General features: G+C 44.5%; 1 protein-coding gene across 1 annotated transcript; it reads left to right on the forward strand.

Annotated features, from left to right (window-relative positions):
- The first annotated feature begins 15,075 nt into the window (after positions 1–15,075).
- On the forward strand, positions 15,076–17,009 carry LOC129706974 (forkhead box protein Q1-like). Its single transcript, XM_055651676.1, has one exon. It carries the CDS (start codon positions 15,397–15,399, stop codon positions 16,375–16,377), a length of 981 nt encoding a protein of 326 aa, XP_055507651.1. The 5' UTR covers positions 15,076–15,396; the 3' UTR covers positions 16,378–17,009.
- Positions 17,010–17,694: the final 685 nt, after the last annotated feature.

Raw genomic sequence — 17,694 nt, forward strand, 5'->3', positions numbered from 1 at the left:
AGAAGGATGGGATGGGCTGTACCTTCTGCTGCTCTTCAAGTACTTTCTTCAAACTCACTCTTCAAATTCTCTGGGTGCTAAGTCACATGATCTTTTCTGATGCTGCTGGTGGATGGAATGAACAATTAGGACATACCATTCACTTTTTATTTGGAAAGGATTATAGAAAAACATGAATGGAAATCATGGTGAATCCCAAAATTAAGAAAAATAACATGAGGAGAATACAATTTGAATTGAAAAGTTGCTATCTGAGTCCTTTTACATTCAATTCTAATATCTTCAGTTCTTAATTTTGTTCTAGGTAGTTACTTTCTACACCTTGTTTCAAGAGAATGGAACATAGATATAAACATAGAAAATAGGTGCAGGAGGATGCCATTCGGCCCTCCGAGCCAGCACCGCCATTCATTGTGATCATGGCTGATCGTCCCCAATCAATAAAGCCTTTCCCCATATTTCCTTTGACTCCACGAGCCCCTAGAGCTCTATCTCACTCTCTCTTAAATCCATGCAGTGATTTGGCATCCACTGCCCTCTGTGGCATGGAATTCCACAAATTCACAACTCTCTGGGTGAAAAAGTTTTTTCTCACCTCAGTCTTAAATGGGCTTAAACATCCCCCCAAAATTCTAAGACTGTGGCACCTGGTTCTGGACTCGCCCAACATTGGTAATATTTGTCCTACATCTAGCTTGTCCAGTCCTTTTTTAAATTTTACATGTTTGTATAAGATCCCCCTCATCCTTCTAAACTTCAGTGAATACAAGCCTCTTTTTAATCTTTCCTCATATGACAGTCCCACCATCCCAGGGATCAATCTCGTGAAGCTACGTTTGTATGGAAAGCTGTGGCCAGTGATTTATGTGAGTCTCAGCCTTGTTTATGAGTGTGGTTTCCCCTGCAAAATATCAAAATACCTGTTTATGACTTGTGCAGCATGGGTGATGACAGCATCATGTTTGTGGAGGCTGCCGGCTCAGTACCAGAAAACAGCACCAACAGAGTGAGCACTGCAAATCTGTCATCAGAAAATATCAACACAAACATGCCTTAGGCAATTAAATAGTTGGGCGCACTCTAACCACACACAGCTAAAAATACAACATATACTTCACCAATCCCCAGTTCATTAGATTATATATCATCAACATCATTGTTAATTTACCAGATCCCCCGTAAACTATTTTCTCCTGCTTTATTTGTGCTGCTACAGGAAAATATATATATTTAATAATTTTATCACAAAATCATGAATCATAGATTTGTGTAGCATGGAAGCAGGCTAGTCAGCCCAACTGGTCCACGCCGACCAGTTGATGCAGTTCCATTTTATTCCCAATGCCCGACACTTGCTCCATAGTCTTCTATGCTTAAGCAAATCAATTTCTAATCTGGACACTTCTTATTTTTTTTTATTTTTTTTATTAGAAGTTAATACAGCACAAAACAGTACAGTGGAACCTAATTTTAGGTGCCAACTATGTAATACCGTAATCCATTCTATGTACAACCTCTAGTTTTATGTTATGAGAAGGAAGTAAGCAAGACAAGAAAAAGAAAACAATAGAAAGAGGAAAAAGTGGAAAAATAGATGGTAGAAAAACGTGAAGTGTGTATATAAAAAATAAAAAAGAAAGAGAGAAAGTGGAAAGTAGAAATAGAAGAGAAGGCCCCTTAAAAGAGAATTTTTCAAATCTGTATTCGGAGATGTAGATCTATCCGCGTCATGAACTGAAATCAGCAATCTTTACGGTACCGCTGCATCACATGATTCCAAAAAGTCGATGAAAGGAGACCAACTCTTTAAGAATTGGTCATATTTATCTATTAGTCGGAATCTCATTTCTTCTAGGCGTGCTATGTCCTATATCTGCACACTTCTTAAATGCACTCCGGAGACCTGATGGAGATCTGTGTGTGAGAAGCAAGATACGTTGGACAGTAAGAACCTTTTTCCCAGCGAGGACATTTTAGAGACTACAGGTCTTAGCTTAAAGGAGATGTGCAGGACAAGTTTTTTACTGAGGGTGGTGGGTGCCTGGAGCGTGCTGGCAAGAGTGATGCTTGTGACAGATACAATAGTGCCGTTTAAGTGGCATTTCGATGGACACATAGAAATGCTGGGAATTGAGGGGTACGGATCAAGTGCAGGCAGATGCTATATTACTTTATCTTGACATCATGTTCAGCTCGGACATTGTGGGCTGAAGGGCCTGTTCCTGTGCTGTACTGTTCCACGTTCCATGTAATTCTCCCAAACGCAGAAAACCCATCACAGTGTATTGATATTGTTAATGGCCTTTTCCAGTGTTGCAAAAAAGTATTGTTTTTCTCATTCCAGATTAAGTCTACAGCTATGTTCCTATTCTCCATGACTTTCAGCAACCATCAAATCACAGTCCTGTACACTTTTCCTCTCAAAACAACGATGTTTTCAAGAGAGTGTTAGAATTAGCTCTTGGGGTTAAATGAATCAAGGGATGTGGGGAAAAAGCAACAATGGGGTACTGATTTTGGATGATCAGCCATGATCGTATTGAACGGCAGTGCTGGCTCCAATGGCCGAATGCACCTATTTTCTATGTTTCTATGTTTCTAACCAAAATATGTGTTGTCTATCTTCATGCCATAGTCTGAACTGGAAAGAAAATTGGAAACATCCAAACACCAGTGAAGTTCCCAAATGTTAAGCAATAAGAATTAAGTCATACAAGTATATGGACACACTTATCTGTTTTGTAGTAATATGCCTACTATGTTCTGTGCGCTGAAGCAAAGCAAGAATTCCATTGTTCTATACAGGGACACATGACAATAAACTCACATGAACTTGAACTTAACTCAATGAGTGTAATATTACACTGGGTTCTCGCCCACCAGAATTCACATGGTCAAGCAAGTTTATAAGACAGGGAAATATTGGAATAAAGACTGAGGAAGAGAAAGAAAGGGAGAGAGAAAGCAAAACTAAAAAAGGAGTGCTTGAGATTCATGAAAAGTGAGGTGAAAAGGTTATAAGAAAATCCAAAGAGAGGGAAGGGGGAGACAGGAAACAAATAAATACAACATTAAGAAGTTCTTTGCATGAAAAAAAGAAAGGTCAACACAGGTGGAGCGATATATAAATACTTCATTAATGAAAATCAGGGTCGAGCAGAGAAAATCTGCCTACATTTTCCAAAACGTAATTGCCATTTATTTTTACATAAAGGGCAGCACAGGAGAGTTGCTGCCTGACAGCGCCAGAGACCTGGGTTTGATTCTATCTGCAGGCGCTGTCTGTACAGAGTATGTAAGTTCTTCCTGTGATTCTGTATGTTTTCTCCGGGTGTTGCCTCCTACACTCCAAAGACCTGCAGGTTTGTAGGTTACTTTACATCTGTAAAGTGTTAATTGTCCATAGTGTGTAGGGTGGTGCTAGTGTCAGGGTGATGACTGGTCGGCACGAATCCAGTGGGCCAAAGGGCCTGTTTCCACTCTGCAACTCGCTGTTTCACTAACGTCTAAATTCTAACTGAGAGATTCTTGAACCAGAATCAACAAGATTACTCATAAGCTTGAAATTTTTAAATAGGCACTGAATTAAAAAAAGTAAAAATGCTCTGACATTTGAAATTTAGAGAGGCATAGAAAGATACAACCAGAAAATGGGCACTTCAGCCCATCAAGTACATGTCAACCAGCAGACACCCATTTTTACACAAATCGTAGTCTAACCCAGTGATTCCCAACCTGGGGCCATGGCAAATTTCAGGGGGGCCACAGAAAAATGTGGGCATTTAGGGGGGCCACAGGTTCAAGGAAGAGGGCCACTTTTTTTCCCCACTAATAATGTCAGGGGGGGGCACAGAAAAATTAAAGAGCCCAAGGGGGCCAGGACTTTCTACAGGGGCACGGTGGAGTCTGTACTCACGTACTGCATAAATACGTGGTACTGCACCTGCAACTGCTCGGACAGGAAGGCTCTGCAGAGGGTAGTGAGGGGAGTAGAGAGGATCATTGGCGTCTCCCTACCCTCGGTACAAGAACTGTTCCAGAGCCGCTGTCTGAAAAAAGCTCAGAAATTGCTACTGAAAGATTCTTGAACTGCAGAATCTCCATTACACCTGGATCTCCTGCCATCAGGCAAGAGATTCGAAGCATAAAAAGCCCTGACTACAAGAATGCTAAAGAGCTTCCTACCACAGGCTGTGAAGCTGCTAAACAGTCACTCTGTACTCACAGTCACTTGATTCTGCGGCTGGCACGGACACTTTAATACTGGCACTGGCCACTCAAATCAGCTGCCCCGGACATTTTTTATGATTGGTTTATTGTATTTTAACATTGTGTTTTTACCTGATTTTAACTATTTATACTGTTCCATCAGGGACTGGATTGTTTTTTAGTGTTATTATGTGTGAAATGTTTTAAATTTCATGTGCGATGCTCCGCTATTCACTGGGAAACGTCTTTTTATTTTGCACTGTACAACTGTTGCTTGCAAGATGACAATAAAGGTTGATTGATTGATTAAAAAAGGTTGTGAACCACTGGTCTAACCAATTTTAATCACGTCACATTCCCATCAGCTTCCCCCCGCTTCTACCACTCATCTGCGCATTAACAGTGATTTATAGTGGCTAAACAGGGAGAATGTGCAAACCCCACATGGACATGACTGGAGATCAGGATTGAACCCGGGGTGCTGGAGCAGTGAGGCAGCAGCTCGACAGGCTGTGCCACTGTGCCACCCTCAAACTGATTAGATCAAATTTGGAAAAAGAATGCATGCAAACATTGTTGTCTTACTTCTAGGGATTCGGATAACACAGGAGAACAAGTGTTTATCTCCAGTTGCCCTCAAGGCTTGAAGCCGCAGCCACCTCGTGAAAGAATGGTCATATCCAGATGAGATGTGTTGCAGATGGCAAGTATTGTTCTATGGTTGGCAACAGAAAGGCCATCAAAGCAGCTGTATTAGACACCCAAATCCAATTGGGTGATTAATGTCCTCCAGGAAAATCAGCCTGTCACCCAAATATGCAGCATAATTATGGGTTGTCACTTAGCATATCATCTGATTTCATGTACTTTGCTTTGGCATGATTTGTGGTAGGGAGAGAAATGGTACAAGTATTTCGTTCATCGGATATGTTGTTTCAATTGAAAAACAAACAGATTTCCATAATACTAAATTTGCGTGATTTCCAAACGGACCAAGAGGGTTTTGAGGCACTGTATAATGTGCAGAGAAGATGTGCTATGGTGAAACCAGATGCACAGTTAAATGCATTTCAGTTAGGTTTGTACATAGTGAGTCGCTTTTCTATGTGCAGGACTGAGGAATCACCTGATAGAGGTCTTTGAAATTACGAAACGTGGTGACGATGTGGAAGTAGAGGGAAGGTTTCCATTGATGTGGATGGGTGTAACCTGAGGCCAGTAATGTAAGTTGGCCTTGAAGAAAAATAACAGGAAATTCAGAATAAATATCTTTACCGAAAGAATGGTGAGAATATGGCACTCACAGCCACAGGGAGTGGATGAGACAAATTATATAAAGGTTTTATGGGCAGTCCTCACAAGCAAGTGAAAGAAAGGTGAGAAAAAGCTCATATCAACCATACGTGTCAGACTAGTTCAAGACTGGTTGGGCTAAATGGCTTGTTTCTGTATATGTGTCATTTTACGTAAAAAGGAATTGCATTCTATGACCTGGTGAAGAAGATTTTTGATATTTCTATCAGCTACTTCACAGGTTGGATGTCTGAGAAGTATTGCTTTGTCTTTATTAAATCACACAAATCCTTAAATCATGTTATGTCCTTAGAAGGCTTAGGAAGTTTGGCATAACCCCAACAACTCTCACCAACTTCTGCATATAGGCCATTGAAAAGCCTTTTATTGGAGTGCATCACAGCATGGTTTATGAATAGCTCCATGCAAGACCGCAAGAAATTGCAGAGAATTGTGGATGCAGCCCAGTCCATCATACAAACCAACCTCCCTTCCATTGACTCCATCGATATTTCACGCTGCCTCGGCAAGGTCACCAGCATAATCAAGGACTAGTCTCACCCCAGTCACTTCCGCTTCTCCCCTCCCCCATCAGGCAAGGGGTACAGGTGTGAAAATGCATACCTCCAGATTCAGGGACAACAATGGTGCTGACCTACCATCAACCTCATTGAAGACCCTCGGACTATCCTTAAACTAACTTTATTGGAATTTATCTTGCACTGAATGTTATTCCCTTTGTCTTTACACTGTGGACAGATCAATTGTAATCACGTATAGTCTTTACACTGACTAGATAGCACAAAATAAAAATGCTTTTCACTGTATCTATGTGACATGTAACAATAAACTAAACTAAACTGGGCTAAATTAATTCACCGTGAATGGCAGGGATTAAGAGAGTTCTGTAGAACAGAGGGTGCAGGTACATAGTTCCCTAAAAATGGCATCACAGGTAGATAGGGTGGTCAAGTATCTTTCTGGGCAATGTTCTGATCACCCTGCTCGAGGAAGGATGGTGTTAAGTTGGAGAAAGAGCAGAAAAGGTGCGAGGGGAAAGATTTATTAGGAACCTTAGGGACTTTTTTTTCACACAGAGGGTGATGGGAATATGCATCAAGCTGCTAGACAAGGACTATAACAACATTTAGAAACATAGAAGCATAGAAAATAGGTGCAGGAGAGGAGGCCATTTGGCCCTTTGAGCCAGCACTGCAATTCATTGTGATCATGGCTGATCATCCCCTATCAATAACCCGTGCCTGCCTTCTCCCCATATCCCTTGACTCCACTAGCCCCGAGAGCTCTATCTAATTCTCTCTTAAATCCATCCAGTGACTTGGCCTCCACTGACCCACTCAATGGTGTGATAACTTAGAAAACACTCCGCTGGAAGTAGGGCTGCTAAGAAAATCAATGTCAAACCATCCTGAATACGAATCAACGAGAACCAGTTACAGCTTGCCATGCCAATCAAATATGTCAGCTGCCACTGTAGACCATGGGAGTGCAGGTACCGGATGTGAAAGAAGTGGTTGCTTTTGTTGGTGAGGTGCCAAACTGTTGCACACTGCACAGGATGCCACATTCTCGGTGATGTAGTCGGCCATGCCCTGCTAGTAAAACATGCTTTTAGCCCGTAGGACAGTAACATCAGCGCCTGGGTGCCCTGCATGGACCTCGTTAAAATACTGGTTGTGTAGCGAAGCAGGAACCACAGCTCTGTGTCATAGAAACATAGAAACATAGAAAATAGGTGCAGGAGGAGACCATTTGGCCCTTCAAGTCTGCACTGCCATTCAATATGATCATGGCTGATCGTCCCCTATCAATAACCCGTGCCTGACTTCTCCCCCTATCCCTTGACTCCACTAGCCCCTAGAGCTCTATCTAACTCTCTCTTAAATCAATCCAGTTACTTGGCCTCCACTGCCCTCTGTGGCAGGGAATTCCATAAATTCACAACTCTCTGGGTGAAAAAGTCCTCAAGTCCTCAAGTCTTAAATTACCTCCCCTTTATTCTAAGACTGTGGCCCCTGGTTCTAGACTCGCCCAACATTGGGAACATTTTTCCTGCATCTAGCTTGTCCAGTCCTTTTTTAATTTTACATGTTTCTATAAGAAACCCTCTCATCCTTCTAAACTCCAGTAAATACAAGCCTAGTCTTTTCAATCTTTCCTCATATGACAGTCCCGCCATCCCAGGGATCAATCTCGTGAACCTACGCTGCACTGCCTCAATCACAAGGATGTCCTTCCTCAAATGAGGAGACCAAAACTGTACACAATACTCCAGATGTGGTCTCACCAGAGCCCTCTACAACTGCATTTATAAGACATTTGAAGAGGTACATGGATAGGAATGGTTTGGTGGGATAAAGGCCAAATGCAGGCAGGTGGAACTAGTGGAGATGTGGCATCTTGGTCAGCATGGGCAAGTTGGGCCAAAGGGTCTGTTTCCTGTATGACTCTATAACTCTATGACATTAGAAATAATTAGGTTTTTTTCGTATGCAGGAGCAAAAAGAAATACTCAAATCACACACTTCAAAACTTCATGCTACTACAATGCAACGTGGTACTTACAGTATGTAGAACAAGCTGCCATACAACATGGTTGAGGCAGAGACAAAATGGTGGAGTAAACCAGCGAGACAGGCAGCATCTCTGTAGAGAAAAAATGGGTGATGTTTTGGGTTGAGACCCCTTCTTCAGACACAAAGTGCTGGAGTAACTTTCAGTCTGAAGAAGGGTCTCCACCTGAAACATCACCCATTTCTGTTCAGAGGCTGGCTGTCCCACTGAGTTACTCCAGCATTTTGTGTCTATCATCGGTTTAAACCAGCACCTGCAGTTCCTTCCTTCACACGATTGTTGAGGCAAGTACATCAACAACATTGAAAAGGCATTTGGACAAGTACATGGATAAGAAAGGTTTGGAGAAACATGGGACAAACATGGACTAATGAAGTAGATTAAATAAGCACTAGGTTGGAGATGGTAAGTTGAATCAAAGGGCCTGTTTCCAGCCTTTGTGACTACAGCTCTATGACTATCAGCAGGGCATACTATATCACAAAGAGTGACATTTATTTCTTTTTTGTTTTGAGAAATCTCTGAATCTTTATTACTTTGACTATATCAATATTTATTGTCCTGCAAACGTGCACGCTTCCCTGTCATGATGCAATATATCTCAGCAGAATTTGGCACCTTACAATCAGTGCCCTGCTGTTGCCACCTTTCCACAAAATATGAATTGCAATTCAGTTTTTGCCAGTGAACCTTTCTCTGGTCTTGTACAGGTTCGTGCAGTATTGTCAAGAGTCAAGAATCAACATTTTTTTAGTGTCATGTGTCCCAATTCTTGCTTGCTGCAGCACAACAGAATATATAAACATAGTACAGAACAGGAGATAAAAGTTCAGTGTGTCTATATTCCATAGACGATATATATACACAATAAATAAACAGATAAAGTGCAATAGGTTGTTATTGTTTAGTTTGTTTGATGTCGTGTTTAATATAACCATATAACCATATAACAATTACAGCACGGAAACACTTACTCTCACCTAGTCCCATCTACCTGCACTCAGACCATAACCCTCCATTCCCTTCCCGTCCATATACCTATCCAATTTATTTTTAAATGATAAAATCGAACCTGCCTCCACCACTTCCACTGGAAGCTCAATCCACGCAGCTACCACTCTCTGAGTAAAGTTCCTCCTCATGTTACCCCTAAACTTCTGTCCCTTAATTCTCAAATCATGTCCTCTTGTTGGAGTCTTCCCTACTCTTCAGGTTGGTGTAGGCCACTGGCCGGCAGTCGAAGATCTAAAGACCCTGTCGCGCTGCAGCCGGAAGCACCGCAGAGCCAGCGGTCAGAGCTCTTCTCCAGGGGTCCCCGGCGAGGGACCCCGCTTCTGATGGTAAGTCCTCACCATGCCCGCAGTAGAACTAGGCCATGGGCCGGCCGTCGGAGCTCTTCTCCTCCGGAGCCCCCAATGAGGGATCCCAGGCTGTGGACGCCGTGCCGGCTGGAGCTCTGCAGTCCGCGGCTTCAGGCTGCCGCGGGCCAGCGATCAGAGCGATCCCATCCGGCAAGCCCCAGTGAGGGTTCGCCCGCTCCGCGACGAAAGTCCGTGCTGTGCCCGCCGCTGAAACCCTGGGCACGTCTCCAGGAAAGGCCGCACCGATACTCGATGTTACGCCACGGGGGAGGCGACATGGAAAAAGTCGCCTCTCCATAGAGGAGGCGACTGAAGCGGTTTCCCCCTTACCCCTCCACACAAGACACACAAAGAAACATTAAAAACATACATTAAAACACACTAAAATAACAAAAAAAGTTGATACACACTGCTGGCAGGGCTGCCGGCTTGCAGCGCCCCCACCAACCTCCTGATTTGTCCCACAACAGTGGTGTCGAACTTGATGATGGAGTTCACACTACGTCCAGGGTTGATGGTATTAAATGCTGCGCTGTAGTCTATGACTATATAACATATGAGTTTTTGTTGGCCAAGTGGTCCAGAGTGGAGTGGAGAGCCAGTGAGATCCACCATTGATCTGTTGTGGCGGTAAGCGAACTGCAGTGGGTCGAGGTTGTTGTCGAGGTACGAGTTGATATGTGCCATAATCAACCTCTCAGTGTTCTCCCTATCAAAGCGTGCGTAAAACGCATTGAGCTCGTCAGGGAGCGATGCTTCGCTGATATTTGAGCTGTCTCCTGATTTCATCTTGTAGGATGTGATGGCATTCAAGTCCTGCCACAGTTGCCGAACATCTGTCTCATCCTCCAGCTTGGAGCAGAAGTCCCTTTTGGCCTTTTTAATGGCCTTACCAAGATTGTATCAGGACTTCTTGTAGACCTCTGTATCTCCAGACCTGAATGCCCGGGATCTGGTCTTCAGAAGAATGCGGATCTCATGGTTCATCCAAGGCTTCTGGTTAGGAAACACTCGGAAGGTTTTTGTTGGGGTTTTGCAGTCCTCCACACATTTCTTTATGAAGTCTAGATATAGATATGCCATTTATTGTCACTATACATGTACAGTGAAACTGAAAGCTGCTCGTACTCAGTGCATACATACAATTTAGCACAAAAAACAAGAAACAGAAAAAACAAAAAACAGTAGGGAGATCGGGGGGGGGGAATAGGTGCACAAATTCTGCGGCGCTACATACATATATACATATATACAGATGGAAGTCCGTGATGGGCGGTGTAGTCAGTGCATGTGTGAATTTGAATTTATAGTAGATATAATTCTCGGAAAGCAACTATTCCTGAGTCTGTTTGTCCTGGATTTGATGCACCTATAGCGCCTTCCAGAGGGCAGCAGGTCGAACAGTCCAAACGCAGGATGGGAGCTGTCTTTGATGATCTTCTTTGCCCTGCTAAGGCAGCGGGAGGTGTAGATGTCCATCAGGGAGGGGAGAGGGCAGCCAATGACCCTCTGCGCTGTCCTGGTTACCCTCTGAAGCCTCTCCCTGTCTGCCATGGTGCAGCTGCCATACCATGCTGTAATGCAGTATGTCAGCAGGCTCTCGATGGACGAGCGGTAGAAGGTCAGCAGCAGGTTAGAGTCCAGGTTGTGCTTCCTGAGGACCCTCAGGAAGTGCAGCCGCTGCTGAGCCTTCTTGATGACCGCTGTCGTGTTGTCCGTCCAGGAGATGTCAGCAGCGATATGGCCGCCGCCAAACCGGAAGGTGTTGACCCTCTCCACACACTCGCCGTTGGGGTGTAGGGGGGCTAAGTCGGTGCTGTGCCTCCTGAAGTCGACAATGAGCTCTTTTTTGTTTTCCGGTGTTCAGAGCCAGATTGTTTTCTGAGCACCAGGTTGTCAACTTCAGGACTTCCTCTCTGTACACTGCCTCATCTCCCTTCGAAATAAGTCTGACCACAGTAGTGTCGTCAGCAAATTTGACGATGCGGTTGTTGTTGTGGGCCGGACTACAGTCGTAGGTGTAGAGACAGTATAAGAGGGGGTTTAGCACACAGCCCTGTGGGGAACCGGTACTCAACCTGCGAGTGGAGGAGAGGTGGGGGCCGAGTCTCACAGTCTGGGGCCGGTTGGTGAGGAAATCCTTTATCCAGGCACATGTGACAGTGGGGAGGCCGAGAGTGACCAGTTTACCAATGAGAATGTCCGGAATGATTGTATTAAAGGCTGAACTAAAATCCACAAAGAGACTGAAAAGACGTACACGGACAACACAACGTACACAAACAACAAAAAAGAGCACCGAGTCCGGGAGCCGTGAGCCGCTGCGACCGTGCGCGCCGCCATCTTGAACCGGAACCAGTTGTCTGTAACAACTGTGGCGTATTCATTCAGGTCCTTTGCCGAGTCCATGAACATTGCACAGTCTACAGACGCCAAGCAGTCCTGGAGTTGTTTCTCTGCCCCCCCCCCCCCAGAACAGCTCTGTACAAACCTGACCTGCTGAGTTACTTCAGCATTACACAGTATGTCTATCTTCGGTGTAAACCAGCAGATGCAGTTCCTTCTGGACATCCACAAAATACTACCAGATTCTAAATGATGGTATATCTGCCAGTAAACAACACATCCTTATGGACACTGTTAGTAGATAGCCTGCCATGCATGCTTTGGAATGTTTACTGTTTGCAATAATCAACACACATCATGTTTCATGATTTTGTATTTAAACCAAATGGCACCCAGATTTTGACATACGGTTCAGAGCCAAAGCTTTCCAGCTTAGGTGTGGAACCTTTCAACAACTGGGCTAACCCAGTAGGTAAGAGTGGAATGTGCTCTTTAACAAATGTGTTAAACTGGTTTTGCATTTTTACTTCCAGTAGACATTTCGCGAGACAGTCTGCTCTTCACCCAGGTGGAAAGTTTAGGCTGCAATGGAAAATATGCTGACCTTTTTTGCCATTTTCTCGATTCTATGGCTCAGACTACTTTGATGTTGGCAAGTTCAAAGGCAATAGAAGCTAATCTCCTAGTGATACCTAACATATAACCCCCAATGAGATTTAAGGTCATAAGGCCACAGGACCAATATCCACTTGCCATCTACAGCCTTATGTGGCTTAGAATGCCACAGATTCACCACACTCTGACTAAAGAAATTACTACTCATCTCCTTCCTAAAAAAGTGTCCTTTAATACTGAGGCTATGACTTCAAGTCCTAGACTCTCCCACTAGTGGAAACATCCTCTCCACGTCCATTCTATCCAAGCCTTTCACTATTCTGTATGTTTCAATTAGATTATGAGACTCGAAATGCTGGAGTTACTCAGCGGGATGGGCAACATTTATGGAGAAAATGAATGGGTGACGTTTCGGGTAGTGCTCATTCGTCAGACTGGGCCATGACAAGTGCAGGCTTCGCCTTATCCAAGTGTTCAAAGCTTAACAAAACAAAATCGCGAATCTACTTCCCTTGGTCCCTTGTTCAACTAAATCGAGATTCGGAAATCTATCACCATAGCCGATCAACTGAAAACCTTATACTGAGTGTAGGGCTTGTAAAACAGCATGAATGACAAGTGTTTTATTTTGGGGGGCGATTTTGGTTTGTTTCATTAGGGCAACTCAGCTGGTACAAAACTCAAACACAACACGCCCACAGCCCCATGTATTAGCTAAAAAAAGAACATGAAAATAATTCTAACTGCAAAGCTCCGGCAAGACTTATGCTGCCGCGGGCACCTGATTCGAAATGGCAGTCTGATCATGTTCTGAGAAGTGACATGGATCGCCTCCCCTACAATAAGATTAAAAACATGTGGAGATAAGTATTGTATTAAATGAATACGTCTTGTTATCTGCCTGTGATGTTTAGATCAACGTGAATGCTTCTTGTGTCGTTTAGGTGTCTCGCATTCCGGTACATGTTTTGTATATGTGTCCGTGCTTGCGTGCTCTCTTAACTGACTATCCCCTCCAAGAATCTGGAGGTCCAATGTTGTTTTCAATGCTTTGAATTCCTCAGCCCCACTGCTGTATCTGTCGCCTCCGCACGCCTGCACGGCGAAGCTGTCGAGAATCTGTATTCCTGCCTAGCCTTGATTCCTCTCGATTGAGGAACACCTGAAAATGACTAATACACCAGAGATCAACATTCACAAGCCGTGAAAACGGCGGTGAGTAATTGAAATCTCTCTACTTCAGGGAGGTAAACAGTCTACCCACATGCCTCGTCGACTTAGTCAGGGGTGTAATGCGTTTATTTGTGTGACAATCCCCGCACAACAAGTGGAGTTAATAATAAGTTCAATTACTTAATAACTAATTGCAAAGTAAGAAGATTTCGCTGCAATTACTCTATAGGAAATGCACTGTGTAGGAAGGAACTGCAGATGCTGGTTTAAACCGAAGATAGATACAAAATGCTGTCCGAAATGCAAAATGCTACAGGCTGTCCCGCTGAGTTACTCCAGCATTTTGTGTCTACGGAAAAACATTGTTCGATTCCACGTTGTTTAAAACCGAAAGCACGATTGACAAAATAGGTTTAGGTTTATTACTGTCACGTGTACCAAAGGACAATGAAAAAAAGCGTTGTTTTGCATGCTATCCAAAAGAGAAGGGATAATACTGCACATAAACACGACTCAAGTACAACAGATAGAGCAAAGCTGGATATATGCAGAGTGCAGAATGTAGTTGAAGTGTTGTCATTCAATTGATGACAGCAGTGGCAATCTGATACAAGAAAATCAAGTGGTAGGTTTAAAAGGTTCGTTAAATTAGATTATGTAACCTGTCTGTAAACAAAGGCGCATTCACGCTGTCAATTAAAGTGTGATCCTCGCACGTCAACCTTCTGCCAAACTTTTTGAAAGAGCAAACGCGCATTCAAAACCTGCCGTGCTTCGGGGGATTGTTATTGATGCACGAAAAGGTGAAACATAACATCAGTGTATGTTAGCAACGGGCAGGGAGGCGGTGGACCACACGCACCTGTCTAAGAATGACCGGTCGCCGTTGCACTTATAATTATCAGAGGGTTGAAAAGAATTGATTTAAAAAAAAATGAACGATCACACGGGCATGGTGGGGTATTCGCTGTCTTAAGGGATGGGGATTACTTAGCAACATTTAAATACAATTGACATAAAATAAATATTTGCAGAGGTGAAAAAGAGAATTTGGAGTTTCCAGTTTTATACCAACACGAAGTGAGAGGGTCCACGCTATTCTGCTTGTAATGTTGGTAGTTTCACCGGGGCTACTGGAGAGCTGTGTGTCTTGTTCCGCGCTCTTTTTCCACGCTTCCTGGTTTATTTACTGTAATATAACATGAAACAACTCGAGTCAATTTCACGCTGTTCAAATCATACAGCAGCCCTGGGCGAGCACACACTCAACAGGTGCGGGGGGGAGGGAGGCATGTGCAATAACTTTAAATGTCAAAACACCTCTGTTGAAGACCACTTTGATGTGAAGTATTAGCGATTTCTACGTCATGACGATAACAATCGAGGGCTATCTGGCGAGTGGTGGAATATGGGGAGTGATTGAGTGAGTGTTTCCGCGATTCGCACCTCCCACACCCCCATCTGCATGGTGAATTGGACGGGTCGGGTGGTTATATTATACAGGTCTGAGCGAGTCTCTGGAGACTTGATGGATTTGTCGCTGACAGTAAAGAGCTACCTGAGCGCCTGGAACTTGACAAAAACAACATCAACTGAAAGCGATCTCCGCTTTCCATTCATTTGCGGAGACAACGTTGCCAGCGCCTCAGCGGGCAGCAGCTGTTTGCAACGGGGGCGAGACCATCCATGCTGACTGTCTCACTCAATATAAAAGGACTTTCAAGCCTCCACAGTCATTGATACCTGTGGTACTCAGCCGCGTTGCGGAAGTCACTCCGAGGGGAAACTAAAGCACAATCCGACCATGAGTTTGGAAGTTTTCGAGGAGAGGGGATTTGGAAATAAACCCGCCGAAGTTTGCAGCGACTCTGAGGGTAGTGTACCCTCGCCTCTCTCTGTGGAGGAGGAACTGGGATCTGATGGAGACTGCGTTGCGAACAGTCCGGCGCCGACAAGCTCCTGCTCCGAGGGAAAATCCAAGACCTACACCAGGCGTCCCAAACCTCCCTACTCCTACATTGCCCTGATCGCGATGGCGATCAGAGACTCGGCTACCGGTCGCCTCACCTTGGCCGAGATCAACGACTACCTGATGAAGAAGTTTCCCTTCTTCAGAGGCACCTACACCGGCTGGAGGAACTCAGTCCGCCACAACCTGTCCTTGAACGACTGCTTCGTCAAGGTGCTCCGCGACCCATCCAGACCGTGGGGCAAAGACAACTACTGGATGCTCAACCCGAACAGCGAGTACACTTTCGCCGACGGGGTCTTCCGCCGCAGAAGAAAGCGCATTGGCCGCAAGCCTCTGAAGGAAGCCGGAGCGGGCGACAAACACGTGGAGGTGGTCATGCCCGGAGTCCTCGCCACATCCACCAAGGAAGAAGGGTCCAGCGCCAAGTTCTCCAGCTCTTTTGCAATTGACAGCATCTTGAGCACGCCTTTTCGAAGGCAAGAGGACAAGATGTCAGAAACCAAAGTACCCTGCAACGTTGGCAGACTGTACTGGTCCAACCGACCCCTGATATCCTATCCGTTCCTCGCCTACCCACCCGCTGCCCCGGTGCCCACACACTTCCCCATTAGCCCCGGCGCCACCTCCCTGCTGCAACCCTACAGGTTCCCCGTGTCAGAGCAGAGCTTGCTCGATCACAGAGCGAACCCCTTCTCCACAAGGTGTTTTCAGAACAGGATTCCCAACTCGGAGACTTTTTCCTGCATCGGCTTGCCAACAGCGATGCACCCCGCCCCCTACCATCCCTACAAAATCGATTCGCTCATCGTTTAGAGGGGTTTAAGTAACTCCATGGGGAAAACATAACGGAGCCTCTCCTGTGCACTTTTGTTTTGTTTTTAATTAGACCCTTATAGAAAGAGCGTTTTATCCCGAACACCGTTAGGAACCCGAGAAACGGTTCGGTTCGATTATTGCTTGTCCAAGTATTAGTCTGCTGATCCGTATATCGACAAAACCAGTTGCTCTGGTCGTTATCGAGATAACCACTGTATATATTTTACGGGGATTATATAGTAAATTATCAATCATTGTTAAACTGAGAGTGAAAATGTGAGATCAGCCGGGTATCAGATCACCTCTGCCGCAAACGATGGCATCTCTGCGTGCCAAAAATAAGTAGCTATGATCTTTTTTTAAAGTGCAAAACTATTTATAAATCTGTTTTCTAAACAAACGGTAACCAGACGGGCTATAGAAATTTTATTTTGTGGTTTTTAATAATTTTTTTTTTGTAGAATATTACCGACAATGCTCGAATCGAGCGAATAAGTTTGATAAATCTCAGTACTGTTACTAAAGACGGGACCACTGCCAATGTAAGCAGGTTATTTTGTGTTATTTTTGTGTTATGAAGTGACGCTCGGGCGTTATATTTTCGAATTAAAAAAAGCCTTGGTAATGAATCCTTCTTGTTTGTGGCGTGCAGTGATTTGACAATCGATCGGTTTTCATCTCTGCGATTTGATAAAGGGCACTCTTGTGGAAAAGTTAAATAAAAGGAGTCGGATTCGCGTGAGAAGTGATGTATAAACTCAAGTGCGTGTTGAGATCAGATTATGAAACACCGCTGCCTTGAAAGGTTCGGGGCGGAGCCAAACTGTCTGAGCAGGTTGTTTACATCTTTAATACCAATGAGTTTCTCAAAGGTATTCCGGATGTGCGTTTGCATGTATTGACTAATGATTATTTATTGGCAAATCGACCCATTGCCTCAGAGAGTCATAGTCATAGAACGATACAGTGCGGAAACAGGTCCTTTGGCCCAACTTGCCCACACCCGCCAACATGTCCCAGCTACACTAGTCCCACCTGCTAGCATTTGGTCCCTACCCCCCAAACCTGTCCTATCCGTGTACCTGTCTAACTGTTTCTTAAATGTTGGGATCATTTCTGCCTCAACTACCTCCTCTGGTAGCCTGTTCCATGCATCCACCACCCTTTGTGTGAACAAGTTACCCCTCAGATTCCTATTAAATCTTCTCCCCTTCACCTTCAACCTAGGTCCCCTGGCCCTCGATTCACCCACTCTAGGCAAGAGACTCGGTACATCTACCCGATCTGTTACTCTCATGACATACACATCTATAA

The sequence above is a fragment of the Leucoraja erinacea genome, chromosome 2 (genome assembly GCF_028641065.1).
Source record: "Leucoraja erinacea ecotype New England chromosome 2, Leri_hhj_1, whole genome shotgun sequence".
Taxonomy (NCBI): domain Eukaryota; kingdom Metazoa; phylum Chordata; class Chondrichthyes; order Rajiformes; family Rajidae; genus Leucoraja; species Leucoraja erinaceus.

Coding starts and splice junctions, on each gene's coding strand:
- LOC129706974 (XM_055651676.1), top strand. CDS start 15,397: ATGAGTTTGGAAGTTTTCGAGGAGAGGGGATTTGGAAATAAACCCGCC.